This window comes from Alligator sinensis, unplaced genomic scaffold (assembly GCF_000455745.1).
Source record: "Alligator sinensis unplaced genomic scaffold, ASM45574v1 scaffold253_1, whole genome shotgun sequence".
NCBI lineage: Eukaryota > Metazoa > Chordata > Crocodylia > Alligatoridae > Alligator > Alligator sinensis.
In genome coordinates, this window is record NW_005842147.1 from 1,943,979 (window position 1) to 1,961,124 (window position 17,146).

General features: G+C 44.1%; 1 protein-coding gene across 1 annotated transcript in view; it reads right to left on the reverse strand.

Moving 5' to 3' along the window:
* Positions 1 to 381: 381 nt before the first annotated feature.
* Positions 382 to 17,146, reverse strand: part of GFOD1 (glucose-fructose oxidoreductase domain containing 1) — a 111,764-nt gene continuing 94,999 nt past the window's right edge. Inside the window, exon 2 of the mRNA XM_014520737.2 lies at positions 382 to 2,603. Within this exon, the coding sequence (XP_014376223.1) occupies positions 1,684 to 2,603 (920 nt within the window). The 3' untranslated portion in view covers positions 382 to 1,683. The remainder of the gene's footprint in view (positions 2,604 to 17,146) is intronic.

Sequence of the window (17,146 nt, forward strand, 5' to 3'; positions counted from 1 at the left end):
ACATGGATATATCCAGAGGACAAATAGACTGAAAGCTATTTGTCCATCCCTTCAATGATGATAAGAAGGGACCGATCAGTACAGTATCTGTAGCTAGCTACTGATTAGCAGGTAAAGAAGATTTTCTGATTTTGTTTTTTTTTCTCTAAAAATCAGTGGGTATCTACATGAGATGTTTATTGTGGAGCTGCCTAAATAGTTCTGCAGTAAAGTCTCAGCATCTACACGTGCATCCCTATTAGGCTGCAGTAAACTAATTAACTCTGCTGTAAGTACTATCCTGCAGCAATGCACATGTAGATGCTGACAGGGCTGGCTGGGGCACAAGGGTGCTTCAGTCCAGGGGCTGCCTGCCAGCTAGCCCTTCACTGAAGCACCCTCATGCTCAAGCCAGCCCCTCCACAGCACATTGAGCCACGTCAGAGCAGCCCCAGGGTGGCAGGCTGATCCCCTGGTCTTCCTGCCAGCCAGGGCTGCTCCAACCCACTCAGTGTACTGTGGGCCCAATCACATGTATAAACGCAGCACCCAGGAGCAATAAACTCCAGTACTATATGCACCAGAATTTATTGTGCCGCATTAATTGCACATGTAGATGCTCCCAATATTTTTCTCATTCCTAGTGATTTTTAGTTCACACTGTTTCTGTCTGGACCTGGAAGTCTGCAGGTTGGTGCAGGCATTTTCTTTGTCGAGTCTGGGTTCACTTAGGCTTAAAAGAATACAAAAGTTAAAACCACCTTCTGTCATACCTCACCTGGCTTTGGGTGGCAACCCACTTCATTTCATACATTTACAACCTCAAGCCATAATGCAAGACAAATTCACTCACAATTCAATGCCAGGCATGCTGAAAATTGTGTAAACCTTGATAAAACCGGCCTGAGCTTTGACTGTGCAACAAAACCCACTATCAGTAGAGTATCATGCAGTCTGGAGTTTTGTTTACAAAGGTTTTGCTCAGTCCTTCTTTATAAGCAAATTTGTATAGCTAATATTGAAGCATAGCAGGAGCTTGTAGGATGCCCTCCTACACACACACAGGAGTTGCTGTTTAAGATTGATTTGTTTATAAAAGCCACAATTTTTCCTATTTAATTATGCTAAAAAATACCCCACAGGCGCTTAGAATAAGCTATGAAACAGGAGCTGCCAAATTTGTCCGGGACACGTGACACTGTCACACGAAGCCTTATTATTCTATGCATTGGTTAGTAAGGTAATAGTACAGGGTGTTGTTGTCAGTTGGCATAGTATGAACTGTTCACGTCAGATACCATCAGAAACTTTCTGACATGAGAGCACCTTCACAGGGCCTAGCAGGAGAGGAAAAAATCAAGAAGGACCTTCCTGATCTTTCACAGTAAACACAATTGGGTTTAAGCACAGCACCTCCAAGAAGGAGACTGAGTCCATGATATCATTCTATCCAGCCAGTTAATACTGTTACTAAATAGTCACCACAAGTTATTTAGATTAGCTCTTCCACAACTCATTTTTATCTATTTTAGGCATTTTCACTGCTTCCATCACTGTAGCATCTAGGCACCAACTAGTTTAGTTGATCTAAACACGTTTCCTTCTCCCAAAACGTCGACCCTTTCCATGCCCAAACACTTGCCCCGTCTGACTTTTCTTTAAGAGCTGTGCAATTTCCATTCCCTGCCAAGAGCTGAAGCCCAGCTAGCAGTACAGAGACATTCTGCTCCTACGCATGGCTTCACTGATGAGGTACGCAGGGCTCAGCTCCGGCTCCTCTGTCATGATTGAAATGTTCTGCCATTCCCCGAGCTGGTTTGACTTTTTGATGGTGTCCACTACACACAAGGCATACAGACAGTCATCAAAGGTGGCAGCCATGGTAAGGGGCCTTCCATCCCAGGTTCTTCTGTCATCTTGGTCCTCAAATGCCTGCCGGACAGCCTGCACCATCTTAATAGTGCCTCGAAGGTATGGAGATGGGATGTCACTGAAGGCCTTCTCAGGCAACAAGGAGTTGCTGACCGGTGTGGAGTCCTTTAGAAGGAGCTCCCTTTGAGGAGAACTGTTGCTCTGCCCATACAGATCAGTGCCTATTACAATCAGTCGTCCAGCTGAACCTACCACAATAATATCCTGTTTGAACTCCCCAGGGACATTGAAGTTCAGAGTCACAGTGCAGCACACCCCACCTTCCAAAACCATTTGAAACGTACAAAAGTCATCACTGGTGATCTGACGTATGCCTTTGATGTGGTCCGTCTGTTTCACAAAGGTCTTGAGCAACCCATGGACTTTCACAGCCTTCTGGCTAGTTAGGAAGGTCAAGAGGTCAATGATGTAGGTGCCAACTGAGTGCAAGCCCCCGCCCCCCATCAGGTCATCGCAGCTCCAATTATACTTTTTGCCCAGCAGGCTCCCACTGTGAACCTGAACCTCACACACCAGGAGCTCCCCCACATAGCCCTCCTGAATCAGCTGCTTCATCTTCACAAAAGCAGGCAGGAAGCGCAGGACATTCCCCATGATGCTCATAAGCTTGGGGTAATAATGGGCAGCAGACATCATCCTGAAGGCATCTAGGGGGGTTGCTGTTCGGTCACAGATGACATTTTTTCCAATACCTGAAAAATAGTTAAAAAAGAAAAAAATAATAAAGAGTGAGCAAACTTAGGGCAGTTCAGGGCTGCATATACTGGGCACAGCTGATGAAAAATACCCAAGAAGGAAGAAAAATGTTTTTGGACGCATCACAACAGTGGTTCCAAATGTGCAACCCCTTCCCCTCCTCACTTCACTATGTTCCCAAGATGGATGCATCCCCTTCCTGAGCACTGCCATGGAAATATGCCCCTTTTCCTTTTCAGAATTCATTCCCACTTGAAAAGAGGTATAAAAGTGAGAGATGAAGCCTTTACCCACACATGCTTTCAGCAGCTGTTGTTGGAGACAATCGCACGTCTAGAGTAGGACACTGAAAATCCTATGGTTTTCCTTTTGTGTGCAGGATTATGAGGGAGGAGGGAAAGCATTGGGTAGGTGCATTGGGTGGATGATGGAGAAAATATTTTATCCGCAGAATGTTACATGTTATTCTGGTTGGAGTGGGAAATGTTTGAGGAACCCCCTTATCAAAATGTTAGCAGCACATCTGCAATGTCAAGGGAACCCCATGATTTTTCTAAAAGAAGTAAAATTTCCAGTCTTGACAATCCACCCCCTATGGAATTTCCTGTATGTGCACCTTGTTTATTGAAATTTCATGACGGTCCTGCGTTAACAGGCTAGCTAGGCATACTGAATGCAATGTCAGCTAATAACGGTTTTATTATTGACGCCTCCTTGATGAATGCTTTCATTCTGTACATAAATAAATGCAGTGACAGTAAAGCAAAGTTACATGAAAGTACCTACAATAACTGCTAACGTGCAGAAGCAGTTCAAAGTGACAGCAGTGTAAATCACTTTGTAACATTGCCATTTAAGCATTAGTTACAAGAGGCATCTGTCACCAGATAAAAAAGACCTGCAGCAGTGTATACATGGCTGTATCTGGGCTTTTCACATGGATTGAAAGGAACTGGCAGTTCTTTAGGTCTTAATTCCATTTATAATAGCCTGACTTTTATCCCTGATGAGCAGCAGCAAGTGTGCAATGCTCCTTTCACCTATTTGGCCCTGCACATGACAGCATACAATATTTCCTTACTTCCTCCAAACAAAAGGCTGTGAAGAAGGAGGCTGGCCTTTTGGCTGAGATACAGGTTTCAGACTGAAGGGATCTAAGGTCACTTCCCTAGCTCTATTACTAATCAGTAAAAAGTTAAATGAACTTGGGTATATGACATCATCTGTGTGTGACTCAGCTCCTTGTCCCTTAAGGTAGGTGTGATACTTCCTTCCCTTACTAGGCATGCTGTGAAGATGAAATCTGAAATGTTTATGATGCGGTCAGAGGAGGGCATATATATACAGAAAGACACTTGGGATCACATTGGGAACAGATTTATGAGAAACTAACTGCTTTCATGGGAGAAAGGAGTCACTATCTGGCCCTTTTATAAGCAATATTTATCTGCTTCCTTTTCAGTGTCCGTCTGTCACACTGAAACAACTGGAATTGGCTGTAGGGGTGTCACCACAGAAGCACGGTCACAGTTGGGAAGCCATCCCAGCAAGACTAAGGGCATGCCCACCCTCCATCCCCGGAGTCCCTGAAAAGCAACACACCACACTTGCATCCTTGCTTGCACACACCAAACTCAGAAATGCAACTGTGAAGTGCTCAGGGAATGGATGCCCCCATGGCTGCCCTCAGGTATGCTGGAGGGCTCAAGAGCAGCTGCAGAGGTTGCCCCTGAAGCCATTGTACAGCTGCAGTTCTAGGCTTGCTTGTGTGAACAGGTGTGGGTAGGGTCCAGAAAGTCTCTCCTTAAAAGCACCAGGGACAAAGCAGACAAACCCTAAGGGTCAGGAAGGGCAAAAAAACCCAAACACATGCAGGCACTCCTGCTCTCATTCGCCTTTTATATGGCCCCTAACAAACTAGCACATATTTACTCTCCCCATCATTATTACTCTTGTTGTTATACTGGATCCTTTTTCTATAGTCACGGGCTTCTCTTTACTTCCGTTCCTGTTCTTACAGATTGCCTAGCTACTAAACTGAAGCCTCCACTTTTCTAAGCACTTTCCTTTGTAATCCCTTCTGCCGCACCACAGTGCAGGATTTGTTTGACATCATGTATTCATTTACTTGACCTATATTCTTCCAACAGGTAACCTTCCTGCTGTATCATTTGCTGCAGACCTACTGCTACAGATCAGTGATTCATTTACCAAGCCATTTTCCATTAGATGGATGCTTTGCATCAGGCTCTAGTTTGGACAATTAGCTGGGAAAACAGAGCAAGTGTCTCTTTATTGGTCACCCCAGAGAAGAACAAAATAAGAAACCCTGACAATTATTCCTAAACAGAAAGGATGTCTCTGTTTGTAGGTATTTCATGACGCTTATTTCTCCTTTGCCCCAGTTTTCTTTGAGACTTTGCTGGCAGATAACAGCTGTATCAAATCATCCTTGATGCAGTCAAATCCCAGTGTGAGGAATCCATAATATGCTCAGTCATGAGCTGACCTACACGCTAGGGCAGGGAAGCAAAGAACTCCACTGGGATAAGTGCCTGTTCTGGTTCAGTTCTCAGCCTTCTCCCAGACACAGAAGTCATTTTTTCTAGGTTCTACACAGCTGCTTGCTTATATCAGATATGTGATGCGGCGGGAGTGTGAGTGTGAAACTACACTTTGATTGTAAACTCTTTGGAACCTTGGAAAATATTGATGTTATATACAAGTGCACAATGGTTCAATCTTTACTGGAGCGTCTTGTTGCTATCACAATATAAATAATAACTGACGATAATGAATACCAATAAGATTGAGAAGCCCATATGATTTACTTTCCTCTTGCTATACAGGTATAGCTGTCTTTTTTGTGATTTAGGCACGCATGTTGCAGGATGAGCAGAATCCTAACTGTGTATGCGACTGTGGGGAACGGGAGAGTCTACCATTACCTCTTGCAAAACTGATCTGTTTGCAAAATTAGAACCTTTCTAATTTAAAAAAAATCTGCAACACAAGCGCTTGACAGGCATCCTATATCCCCTGATACTTGCGCTATGCTGTCTTCTGTTGGGGATTTAAACAGAATTCTGCCTTGTGCCCAGAAAGCATTTACATGATCATCATCAACACAGGTTCTTTCAAGATGACACTGTTTAGCACTTGACTCTCTACATGCTACAAATCTCTGTTCTCTCCACAACTGTAAAGCTACAAGAAGCCACATTCGCCTTCTTGAAGCAGGGAGAGAACATGAAATGTCTGCATGAAATTACCCAGCTGATTTAGAAGACTGCTCTGGCATGTCCATGCAGGCAGAATAAAAAACAGAGATCAAAATCCCTCCATGCTCCCTTCCCTGCCTGTCTCCCCAGAAGAAATGAATGCTTCATCTTTGAACTCTGGGGATAAATCAGTTGCATGTAGACCATAGGGAAGTATAAAAGGAGAAACACCTCTTCAAATATTGACAATCCCAAGCAAACATGTACGTGGCAAACTCTGAAACTGGATTCTTTAACCTAGTTACATTATTTACTTCCTGCTCCCCAGGCCTAGTCAAGGTCTAATCATGTCCCCTTTTGGACAAGATACTATACAAAAACAGATTTCCTGGGGAACTAAGATTTCTACTAGACGGTTCATTACTGCACTGAGTGAACTGATATCTGCTTGCCTTACAAATGCCTTTCAAAAAAGTAGCTCACCCTGTGGGAAAGGCAGAGTCATGTTACTTAAATGGAAACTTAGAAAAACATAAAGCTGATTTCAGCCAAAAATGGTAAGGTATTTACTCACAATGATAAGCAACAGATTCAGATACAGCTAATTTATACAAAATGATACACATGCATTTCCTAATGAGCAAGGAATCCAGTTGAAGACTGTATAAATCTCAAATGGGCTAGTTCTTATTTGGGTTCTTATTTATTAAATAAAACTCATTAGGAAGTTTAAACACATACTGACCCTTTTAGCTGCTCAGCCCACCCCTCATCTCGGGTTTGTGTTACAGTATTAGCTTCTAACTTCAACAGAGAAAAGAACTAAACTTACCAATGAAACAGTTTATTTTCCAAAGGATTCCTCAGGGCTCTCATCCCCATTTCTATCCTCTTTCCTTCAGACATCCACCCCAGAGATTCTTCCTTTGATTGATGCTGCTCACCCTCTCAGAGGAAACAGCATTGCTTAAAAGAGTTGCTCCAGAGAAAGCCCCAGTTTCTGCTAGGAGTTACACCAGCGATGGGCAAAATACAGCCCGCAGGCCAGATCCAGCCCACCAAGCACTTTCATCTGGCCCATGGGGCGCCCCCAACAAATTGTGCCCCAGTCCCACCCAGCCCTTCTGCCCACATGTACACGCAGCCCCCAAAATGTACCCTATTGCCTGGCTCCCATCCTCATGGGCAGAAGGGCCTGGCCCGCCAGAGTGCAGCTTCCGTGTGGGGCTGCTGCAGCTGCAGCCCCCAGGGACCTGCCCCACTTCCCTGGTCTCCCACTTGCTCTGGGCAGCAGGGGTGGGGTACAGCTGGGAGGGAACGCAGACTGTGGGGCTGGAGCTGGCGGAAGCGCGGAGCCCACACCCAGGGCGACGAGGGGCAGCACCAGCGTGGAGCTGGAGTGAGCAGCGGGTGGGTGTGAGGGAGAGTGGGTGGGGGTGTAGGGACACACTCCCCCCATGGCACACAGCCCCGGTGGGTGGTGGCAGCAGCAGAAGCAAGTGGGGCACTAAAGGCACAGGCACCCGGCAGGGCACGGTTCCGGCCAGTGCTTCACATCACAGCGAAGGGCACAGCCCTTGAGTGGGCCCCTGTGTCGCCGGCGCTCCCTGCCACTCACACACAGCCCCTGCACTCTCACAGCAGGGAAGGGAACCCCACGCACTGGAGCTGGCTGCCTTCCCTGCCCTGCAGAGGAAGGCTCCTGGGGCTTGCCTCCCGTGCAGCGCAGCCCTGCCAGGGAAGGCAGCCGGCTCCAGCACGCGGGGCTCCCCTCCCTGCTGTGCGAGTGCAGGGGCTGTGTGCTAGTGGCAGGGAGCACCAGCAATACAGACTGCCCAGCAGAGGTTGTGCCCCTTGCTGCAATGTGCAGTGCCTGCACTCTGAGCGCCGTTGCCTGCTACTGTGCCATAGAGGGAATGTGGGGGGGTCCCCACAGCCCCCCAACCTCCCTCATACCCACACCCTGCCCCCACAACTGCTCCACATATACACAACCCCCCAACATACCACATGCCCCCTCACACACAGCCACATCCCCTCACATGCCCTGCTGCCCCCACACACCCACATCCTACCACCCACCCCACACACAAAACTAATAATTCATTTTTAACTTATTATGCAATCACCTCTATATACCATATGCAAACACAAATCATGACAAAAATATTTTTGTAATAAAATTAAAATATGTTATAGTAGGTGTTTGACTTCTGTGTATGATTTGTTTTTTTTCTCATTCTAAAGTGGCAACCCCCCCCTCCCAAAATGAGTATTTCCGGGATGCAAGGGGAAGGGCTCCCAGTTGCAAAGGTCAGGGGTTAGAGGTAGGACTTCTGGTCCCAAGATTGCAGTCAGGGGGCAAGGCAACTGTCAAGGGGCGGGACTACCCATGCGGCCCTCCACAGCCTGCCAAAACTCATTAAGCGGCCTTCTGCCCAAAATAATTACCTGCCCCCGAGTTACACAGATATGCCACTGGTGTCACTCTGGAGATACAGCCTTGTAGACAAGACTGGAAACTGGCCCAGAAATCAATGGAGCACTGGAGGGCAGAATGGGGTTGTTTCAGTTGTGAATTGTTTGACTTTTCAAGGACAGTGGCTTCTGCAGGGCTCCCGTGCCTTGTCAACTGAAGAGCAAGGGAACCATGCTAGGACATCACATGCAGCAAGTGCTGTCAAGTGCTCTGCTGGCCCTTATGCCAAACCTTCATTTGCAAGAGGCAAGGATTTCTTAAGGTGATATCTTTTACTGGACCTACTGTGCAGTTGGGATAAAGTTAGACAAGATTTTGAGCGGAAGACAGTCTTCCCCAGGTCTCTGATTATATGAAATTAGGCACAGCAAGTGATTTGAGGAAGAATGTCTTGCATTCAAAAGCCTGTTTAATTTGTCCCAACTATACAGATGGTCCAATAAAAGATATCATTCTAAGAAATCCTTGCGCCTCACATAGTTTCTGGATCATCATGGCTACAACATCTCTCTCACAAGACCTTTATTTGAGATTCATAACATGCTATCCCAGTTTTATTATTACAAGGCTCCTAATATTTGGTGTTTTTCTTATACCTCCAGCTCCTGGATCCACATGATTATGTACGAATTTCAGCTTTCATTTTAGAGAAAAGGAAGTTTCTAACTCTCATAGCTGCTCTGAGCAACATTAATCTAAGACAGTAGTTTTCAACCTTTTTATACTCAAGGCACCTCTCAAAAATGCCAGCTCTTAGCTTTCACTTTTTTCCATAGTAAAAAAAAAATAAATAAAAAAATAGAGCACTTCTCTTGCAAAGAACTCAGAGTGACCACAACAGGTCAAAATGTTCTTGACACCATGGTTTCCTATATGAAATCTCTGGATCTAGCTTGTGAATCATGCGCAGGTATTTGTACACCTAACAGTGCTAATAGCTCATGGCACCCTTAAAAAAGTCTTACAGTACCCCATGGTGTCACAGGACCCTGGTTAAGAATAACTGACCTAGAGGCTCCAAAATTAGTCCATATTGTAGCCAAAAAACCCCCAAACTATCACAAAAAACGTATAATTATTTAACATTTCATTTTCTTTTACACTGTCTCATGATTTTGAAGACCTTAGTAATGTTTTATGACAGCCTGGTAATGCTATAGAAAACGCTTACCTCCTTGGTTACCTGCTACCTACCAAGTCCCTTTGTCCCTACACCATCTTGCAAAATGTCTTAATTAACAGAAAATTCCCAGTTTTATGACTCAACCAATGTGCCACGATCCTAAAGTACTTACAGACTTTCTGATTTAATCAATTCTGAAAAATCTGCAATGCCAGCTTTATTTCACCATCCGCTCTGATTACTTTGGATATGTTGACAGCCCCATTTTCCCTGAAAACAAAATGAACGTCCAAAGTCCAGCTGGAGTACAGCTCAACTTGTATCCATTCAGCCCAGGATATGAAGCTATAATAAAATATTGTCTCCTCCAGTTCATGAGAAAATCAAAAAGGGCTTTATTTGCAATCTAGGCATATAATCAATTCTTAATTTATATCACAAAGTTTTATTAGTCAGGACAGTGCACTTATCACCACTGGTCAGGGATGGTTTCATGCCAAGATGTGGGGCAATGAGCTAAATTAGTGGGGAAAATATTTTTGGAGAGGTAAGGCAGATTTAGATGTTTAAGGGTTAATCTGAACATTTCAGCAGAAAGTGGGATTCCAGACAAAGGCCACATATGCAGGCCAGGGTGAACAAAAGACCATGATTTTTTATCAGATACTTTTATTATAAATATGTTTCCTTTTAAAAAGGAATTAGTGTAAGATTAGATTTGAAATTATGACAATCTTCATCAAAACAAGATAGGTTGCAACAATACGCCTTCCTCACATTTTTATGAATTAAGGAACATTTTTTAATGACAAGAATCAAGAAGAAACAGCTTTTGATCCATTTAAGCTTTATAAGTATGTCACATATAATGTAGAACACTGTCTGACTGGGAACTGAAAGAGCAGAAAAGCCTGATTTCTTTTTCCCCATCTACGTGGAAAAATCAGAACAGGATGAGATTTTCTATTACAAAACCTTGTAGGACATGGGGCCAAATTTCAAAGGTATGTAAGGCACCTAAAGATGAAGAGATGTACCTGCTGGGATTTCTAAAGTGCCTAAACAGCATAGGCAGGCTCCTAACTCCCACTGATTTCACCAGAAGTTAGGCACCTAACCTGTTTTGTAATGGCTGCAAATTCCACTAGGCATATGTATACCCTTGAAATTCTGGCCATGGGCACCAGAAACATTCCTTCCGTTCACTAACTACAGTTTTATTTAGTAAATCGGTTTCCAGTATTGAATTTTCTTGTATCCAGTGTTTTCGAGGTTGTTTTATATCACTCATTAAAAAATGTTTTTTTTCATTTTTAATTAAATTCCAATTTCCATCCAAATGCACTTTAACTCAAATCATAAGTTAAAGCATATTAAGAATATGCTTATATACAATATAAGAAGCACTTCATTTACCATATCCTATGATAATGAATATGTAAAAATTAAGAATCTAAATAAATGTATACTGAGATTCATTATTACTTCTGGAAATCTGCATAGATATTCTGCAGCCTCCTGATTAGTGCAAAGATGTACCAAATTTAGTAGAAAGGCTATCTTTATTTGTGAATCAGCATGTTCAAGTGGTTACACCAACCAAAATGAACCTTCCTTCAGGAAAATAACTAGAAAGTACAAAATGCAAGACTAGATTAAAATCAGTTATTTAATCAAGGTTCCTACTTATTTATCTAAATCACGCTTAAAATCAGTTGTCAAAACACTGATTTTAAATCAACCTACCCGTGTGTGTGTGTGCACGTGCATGCGCATATATGTGCATATGTGAGTGTACATGCATGCACACAATAATAGAAAGATAGCAATAGAGGTGAAAACCTCAAATCCATTCAATCCATACCCTTCTACTCCAGTTGACTATGGGTCATTTTTGGTTATGAACAGTCCATCTCAAAAATCCTCTCAACTATTCAGATGTATTCATTAGAATCTTGGGAAGACTGCAAACAAAACAGGTAACGTAAAGTTCCCCTTTCTTTTTGATGTAGTTGCTTAGAAGAAAGTCAAGGGGAAGTGCAGGCGATTAGAGCTGTATTTGGATTGAACTGATAACTGTAGTTCAGATTTATGGAAACAAAACTATGAATGCATCATACTCAGCCCTAGAATTGCTTTTTCTTTGAAGTTTACAGTCACAATCTGATTTATACAAAGCCAGATGAACCATTTTAGGCTTACCACATATATCTAGCACAGGTGTGCCAGAAAGAAAGGCAGGCGCACATAAATTCAGAACTGACAACTCCACAATCATATGCAAATACAGGGCTTGAAGGCAGTGGCTCATGCTGCCACTTCTAATTTATTTAAAATGTTGATTTAGGATGGCTTTGGGAGATAGTCTCATCTGTCTCTTACGGGCACAGTCATCATCATCCTACAGATGTAACCCAGAATATCTCAGGCATCACAAAATGTAAATGATTCTCTGGTGTCATTTCTTAAACCGATCAGACATAAGACACTGGGTATGCTGCTCTTCTGTTGCACTGGTGCAAAATCACTGACTTCAGTGCCTTTTCTTCAGTGGTTGCACTGGTGACACTGAAGATACTTTGGCCCACAAACCTTTATCATCAAATAATCTTACTGCTCAGTGCCAAGGTCTCCAAGCATTGCTATCAAGCAAGAAAATCCTTTTGCTATTTGGCTGACTCTCCAGTATGCTGCCATGAGGATTTGAGGAACACTGTACTCATTAGAAAGGAGCTCTAGGGACCAAAAATGTAACAGGGACTAGTAGCGCTGTGATGGGGTTTGTCTATCTGGGCCTCAGGAGGCCTTTAGGCAGCGTAGGCAGGGATGTTTTGCATGTCTGGTCTTCAGGAGAATGACACTAGACCATACAGAGCTAAGTACCAGTAGCTGGGGAGTAAAATAGTTTCTGCGTTCATTCAGAAACTCTAACTGTTGGAGCAGAGACAAGCAACCACAATACATATAGTATTAGCATGAGGGCAGTACCTTACCTAGACTCCTGGCGGCCCCAGGCAAACTTTTAGTATCGGATCCCCCTTCACCAGAGATAATGATAATAATAATTGGACAACAGAAAAAAAAATACCATTTTTGGGCCCCCCATCTGTCCGGCCCCCAGGCAGCCACCCAATTCACCCATGCCTGTTGTCTGGGTCTGCATTAGGGGAGGGGGAAGCTGTGATCCTGAAGAGCCAAAGGGACTGCCTGCTCTGAAAGCAATAGGGCTCTTTGACACCACTGCCACCCTTCCTGCTCCCCAGATTTCTGTCCATATATTATGGTACTGCCTGGAGATCCTAACCAACATGAAGACCCCATTGTTGCTTGGCACTGTACAAACAGTCCCTGAATGCAAGACCAGAGATGACAGACTAGTGTTGGATGTGGGGGGGAATGTCTGAGCAGCATGCAAATGATGTTAGTGCCATGATCTTTTGTTGACCTGATTATTTTGTTAATGTTTGGAGCAAACTGAGGCGCAAAAAGGGGAAAGGGAAAATGATGGGAGAATGACAGGTAAAGGAGTAGGAGAAAGGCAACATGGATGGGGAGGCTAAAGACACTGGGGAGGGGAAAGAAGGCAACTGGAAAAATATAGCCCAGGGGAAGACATGCCGACAACAGGAGCTGCACAAACTCATTGTGCACTAATCACATCACCAGTACCTATGGTTTCCAGGGGACTTTCCTAGAAGCATGTCTTCTTCAAGCTCAACACCGCAGTGTGTAGAGCTAACATTTCAATTAAAATCAGACACTTTCTTCAATGTAAAAACAGCAATAGAAAAGGAAGAAAAGACTTTTCAGAGACGGATTTTTCCACTTAAAAGCCTGGCAAACAAAAATAAAGAGAGCAAATCAAATGAAAAAATGGTGGTGGTGGCAGTGTGTGTCTGCCTGTATAAAAAACCACTACTCAACAAATTTTTTTCATGCTAAAAAACTATTCAGCCAGATTAGACAGTAGGGCTAGTATTTATTTCTGAATGTATTAAATTTGGAGATGCATAAATCACTTATTGAATACTGATGTGAAGAGTCTGCGTTGCTCTGAGATTGGTCTAAATTAATATGAAAATGGATGTCTCTAGCAGCACTCCAGAGGAATAAATAGAAGACAAGTCTGGGCATGGAAATGTCAGATGCCTTATGAAAAGAAGTACAGCTGAAAAACAAGCGTTTCAAAAAAAACACTTGCTTATATCACATGAACTCCATGTAATATATACAGTATGTGATAAGAATTATGATAATAATGGTGCTTATCTATGGGATTCTACCTCTTGAAGAATCAGTTCATTTCAGCTGCAATGGGAAAATTCAGGGCAACACTGCATTTATTTGAGGATATTTTGCTTAACACAACTCACAAGAGGCTGAATCTGGCAGAAGAACATACAGCAAAAGCAGAACTGATCATGACGGTACCCTTGGCTAAATACAAAATCTATTAGGGCCGAGAAAATATACCATGGCAACCCCCAGTCTCTTTCTCTCAATTAGAATAACAAAACAAATTAATGTAAATATTTTTATTTATTTGGAAGTCAATTGAGAGAAGGTACAACTCACAAGTGCTGAAGGAGACATTCCTAAATATCCATATGTCAGAACAGGATGTTTTGCCCTAAGTACAAGGTTTCCATTCATTCACTCATACTTGGGCCTGATCTATCCTGGCGTGATTCCAGTTTTACTTGGGTGCAGCTCCTCTGATATCTCCTGGAGTGAGGCAGGCACAAGGCTGGAGTATCATAGTGGCAAATCAGGCCCTGTAGGAACAGTCTCCGAGGTTCAAGAGTGTAAAGCGATTTTTAGGAGTTCTGGCTCTGTCACTGCCTAACAACAGTTTTATTGGAGTGTAACAAAAAAGAACAGCTTGTTTAAACACATCTACAATGTTTCTGACCAGCAAACAGCTTGACCCACACCTACTTTAAAAACAAATACCCCCAAACAAAAGGAAAAAAGAGAGTCTAAGACTGCCCCACAGCCTTCGCTGCTATGCACCTTTGAGTTAAACCAGTGCTCATTCAGAGGCATCATGCATGGTGGAACCAAGCACCCTTTAGAAAGGAACATTTACAGCGGCTGGGAATTCAGAAGGCACCTATACACGAGCGCAATGCTTGCCTCAACACATTCTAATTAAAATGCCTCAGAGCATGGGTGACTGGTGCCTCTCAAGTCAGGGGCGGCACATGCCCCCCCTGACACCAGTCAGTGACCAGGGTGGGGGTCCCCTGGCGGCTGATGCCACTGACCAGGAGGGGGGGGTCACTGTGGCTGATCTCACTCACCAAAAAGTGGCCACACCACTTCCCGAAGTCCCGCAGCCAGCGCTTGCAGGAGGGGCACTGCTGCTCCTGCCTGCTGCCCGCTGGCTAAATAGGGAGGGCAGCCTGACAGGGGATGCACTGGCACTCTCCCCCATGCACCTCCTATGCATTGCCACTTGGAGCAGACTCAATTAATCTTGGGATTAGACTCAATTAGACTCTCAGGAGCTGCTCTAATTAGAATGCTTCAGCAGCCTTGGCATTATGTGTATTCAGCGTCCCCACATTTCAATATGACAGCACAAGCACTTTAACTAAAGCTTGTCGAACAAGCTTTAGTTAAAGTGCCCCCACGCCAGTTTGAAGCACAGGATGCTGAATACACAGGACACTACGTATGTTTTAATTACAGCAGCTTCTGAGAGTTGCTCTAATTAAGATGCCCCCCCCTTCCCCACCACCCTGGAGAATGTGTAAAGATGCCCTCATGGCTCACAGGACACGACTCAAATCTCACTTATCAGCTTAAGTGTCACCCAGCTCTTAAGACTCACACAACTCACACATGTAGTGTTAGAGCTGCAAGAAGCTATCCAATTTTATCCTTTAATAGAAACACACATCAGAGTCAAGAAAACAGATGAATTAGAGATACAGCAGGCTGATTTCAAAGGATAGTATTCAACTGGCATAGGTTTGCAGAGCTCAAATCAAGAAAAGAGAAACAAAGAGAGAGCACTGGGTGTTCCTGTAAAGAAAAGATGTTAGACCCCATAGGTGGAGGCTCTTCTGGCAAGAAGTGATACCTCATCAACCAACTCCACAGACATGGTGCTTAAGTGTCCTCTTTAGGGTTCAGGACCTCGTTGTGATAGGCACAGCATATATACAATCTATATTGCTCTGGTGGTGGCTATGGTTGTTTCCCTAATACTTAGGAACCCCCATCATAGACAGGATACCACCTGTGCTTAGTACTCTAAAAAAGCAGAACAACTAGTCTGTACAAATACAGATTATCCCTCCTTCATAAAGCCTTTTTACCCGTGTCATTTTGAAAATCTGTTGCCTTTAGGACCACTTTCCTAATAACTCCCACGTGTGTTTTTATGAAGTCATTTCAAGGTGTTCACTTCTGTTGTTTGCTTTTTTACTTGTGGAATGTCAAATTATTTTACATTTCAGGCTTTGATTTGTATGTGTAAAGCGTAGGCATGGACCTGAAGTCTGACTCCACACCAGGGAAATCAAGGAACATTTCCTCACTGGTTTCAGTAAGCTCAGGATCAGATCAGACAATTGAATGTTACTGTTTCCTTATTACCCATGTACAATGCCAAAAGCACAGTCTTCAGAACATGGACCATAGCTTAATCCAGGCACCGATTCATGGTCACCTCACTTCTCATTCACAATCACTAACATCTCTTTAACAACTCAACCAAATGTTTACATGAGAAAGCACAATTAATGAAGTGTTCAATATATTTTAACTGGTCTTATTATAGCTTAAATTGGAATCCCCATTGTGTATCAAGCTGAAGACTTGTTTTTCTGAAAGGAATATATAGATGTTTATAGGTTAACTCTGTGGTTCTCAAGCAAGGTGCCACAAGAACCTGCCAGGGGTGCTGCAACACTGGCACCACCGCTGGTGCTGCAGATATGGTCCCACACACCTCAGGTTTTGGGAGGTACGTCAGACCCAAACAAACAAGTATCTGCACCAGAAATACACACCAGCCCACATTACATTATGCAAGTAGTCACACCATTTCTGCTGCAGCTCTTTCTGGTTTGGCTCCAAGATGCCTCCTGACAACCAAGGTGCGCAGACCAGTTTCACCCCAGGGCAATGGCAGCCTGGAGATAGATTCCACTGCCACCAGGTAGAACTACAGTGCACTACTCCGTTTTCAGGAGGACCACTGGAGCCAAACTAGGAAGAACTGCAGCAGACACAGCAGGTTTGTCTTTCTGCTGGAGCTGCTTGTCAACAGCTGCATGCCAAAAAACGAGGCATGTGGGGCAATTCCACCTGCACCACACACACCTGTTTCCAGGAGACACCATGGAGGATCAAACCAGGAAGAGCTGTGGCAAGAGTTCATGATCCTGCCACAGTCACTTCCTGATCTGGCCCTGCTGGAAATGTACAGTGCAGTTCCACTGGGTGGAGGCAGCAGCAACAATGTGATAAATATTCTTATATAATAAAGGGTTTAGTCCAGTGCGACGCGTAGGGGGTGCATGTGCACCCCCTGAGAGCACTGGTGCACCCCCTGACAGGCAGTGCTCCCCACTTAGATGACGGGCAGGTGGGGCAGGTGGGAGCGCCAGTGCCGCCCCTGCGAGTGCCAAGTGAAGCACGTTGGCACTTTCGGAAGTGCCACTCGCACTTCGTGGTTGGCGAGACTGGCTGGGGGGGGGGGCC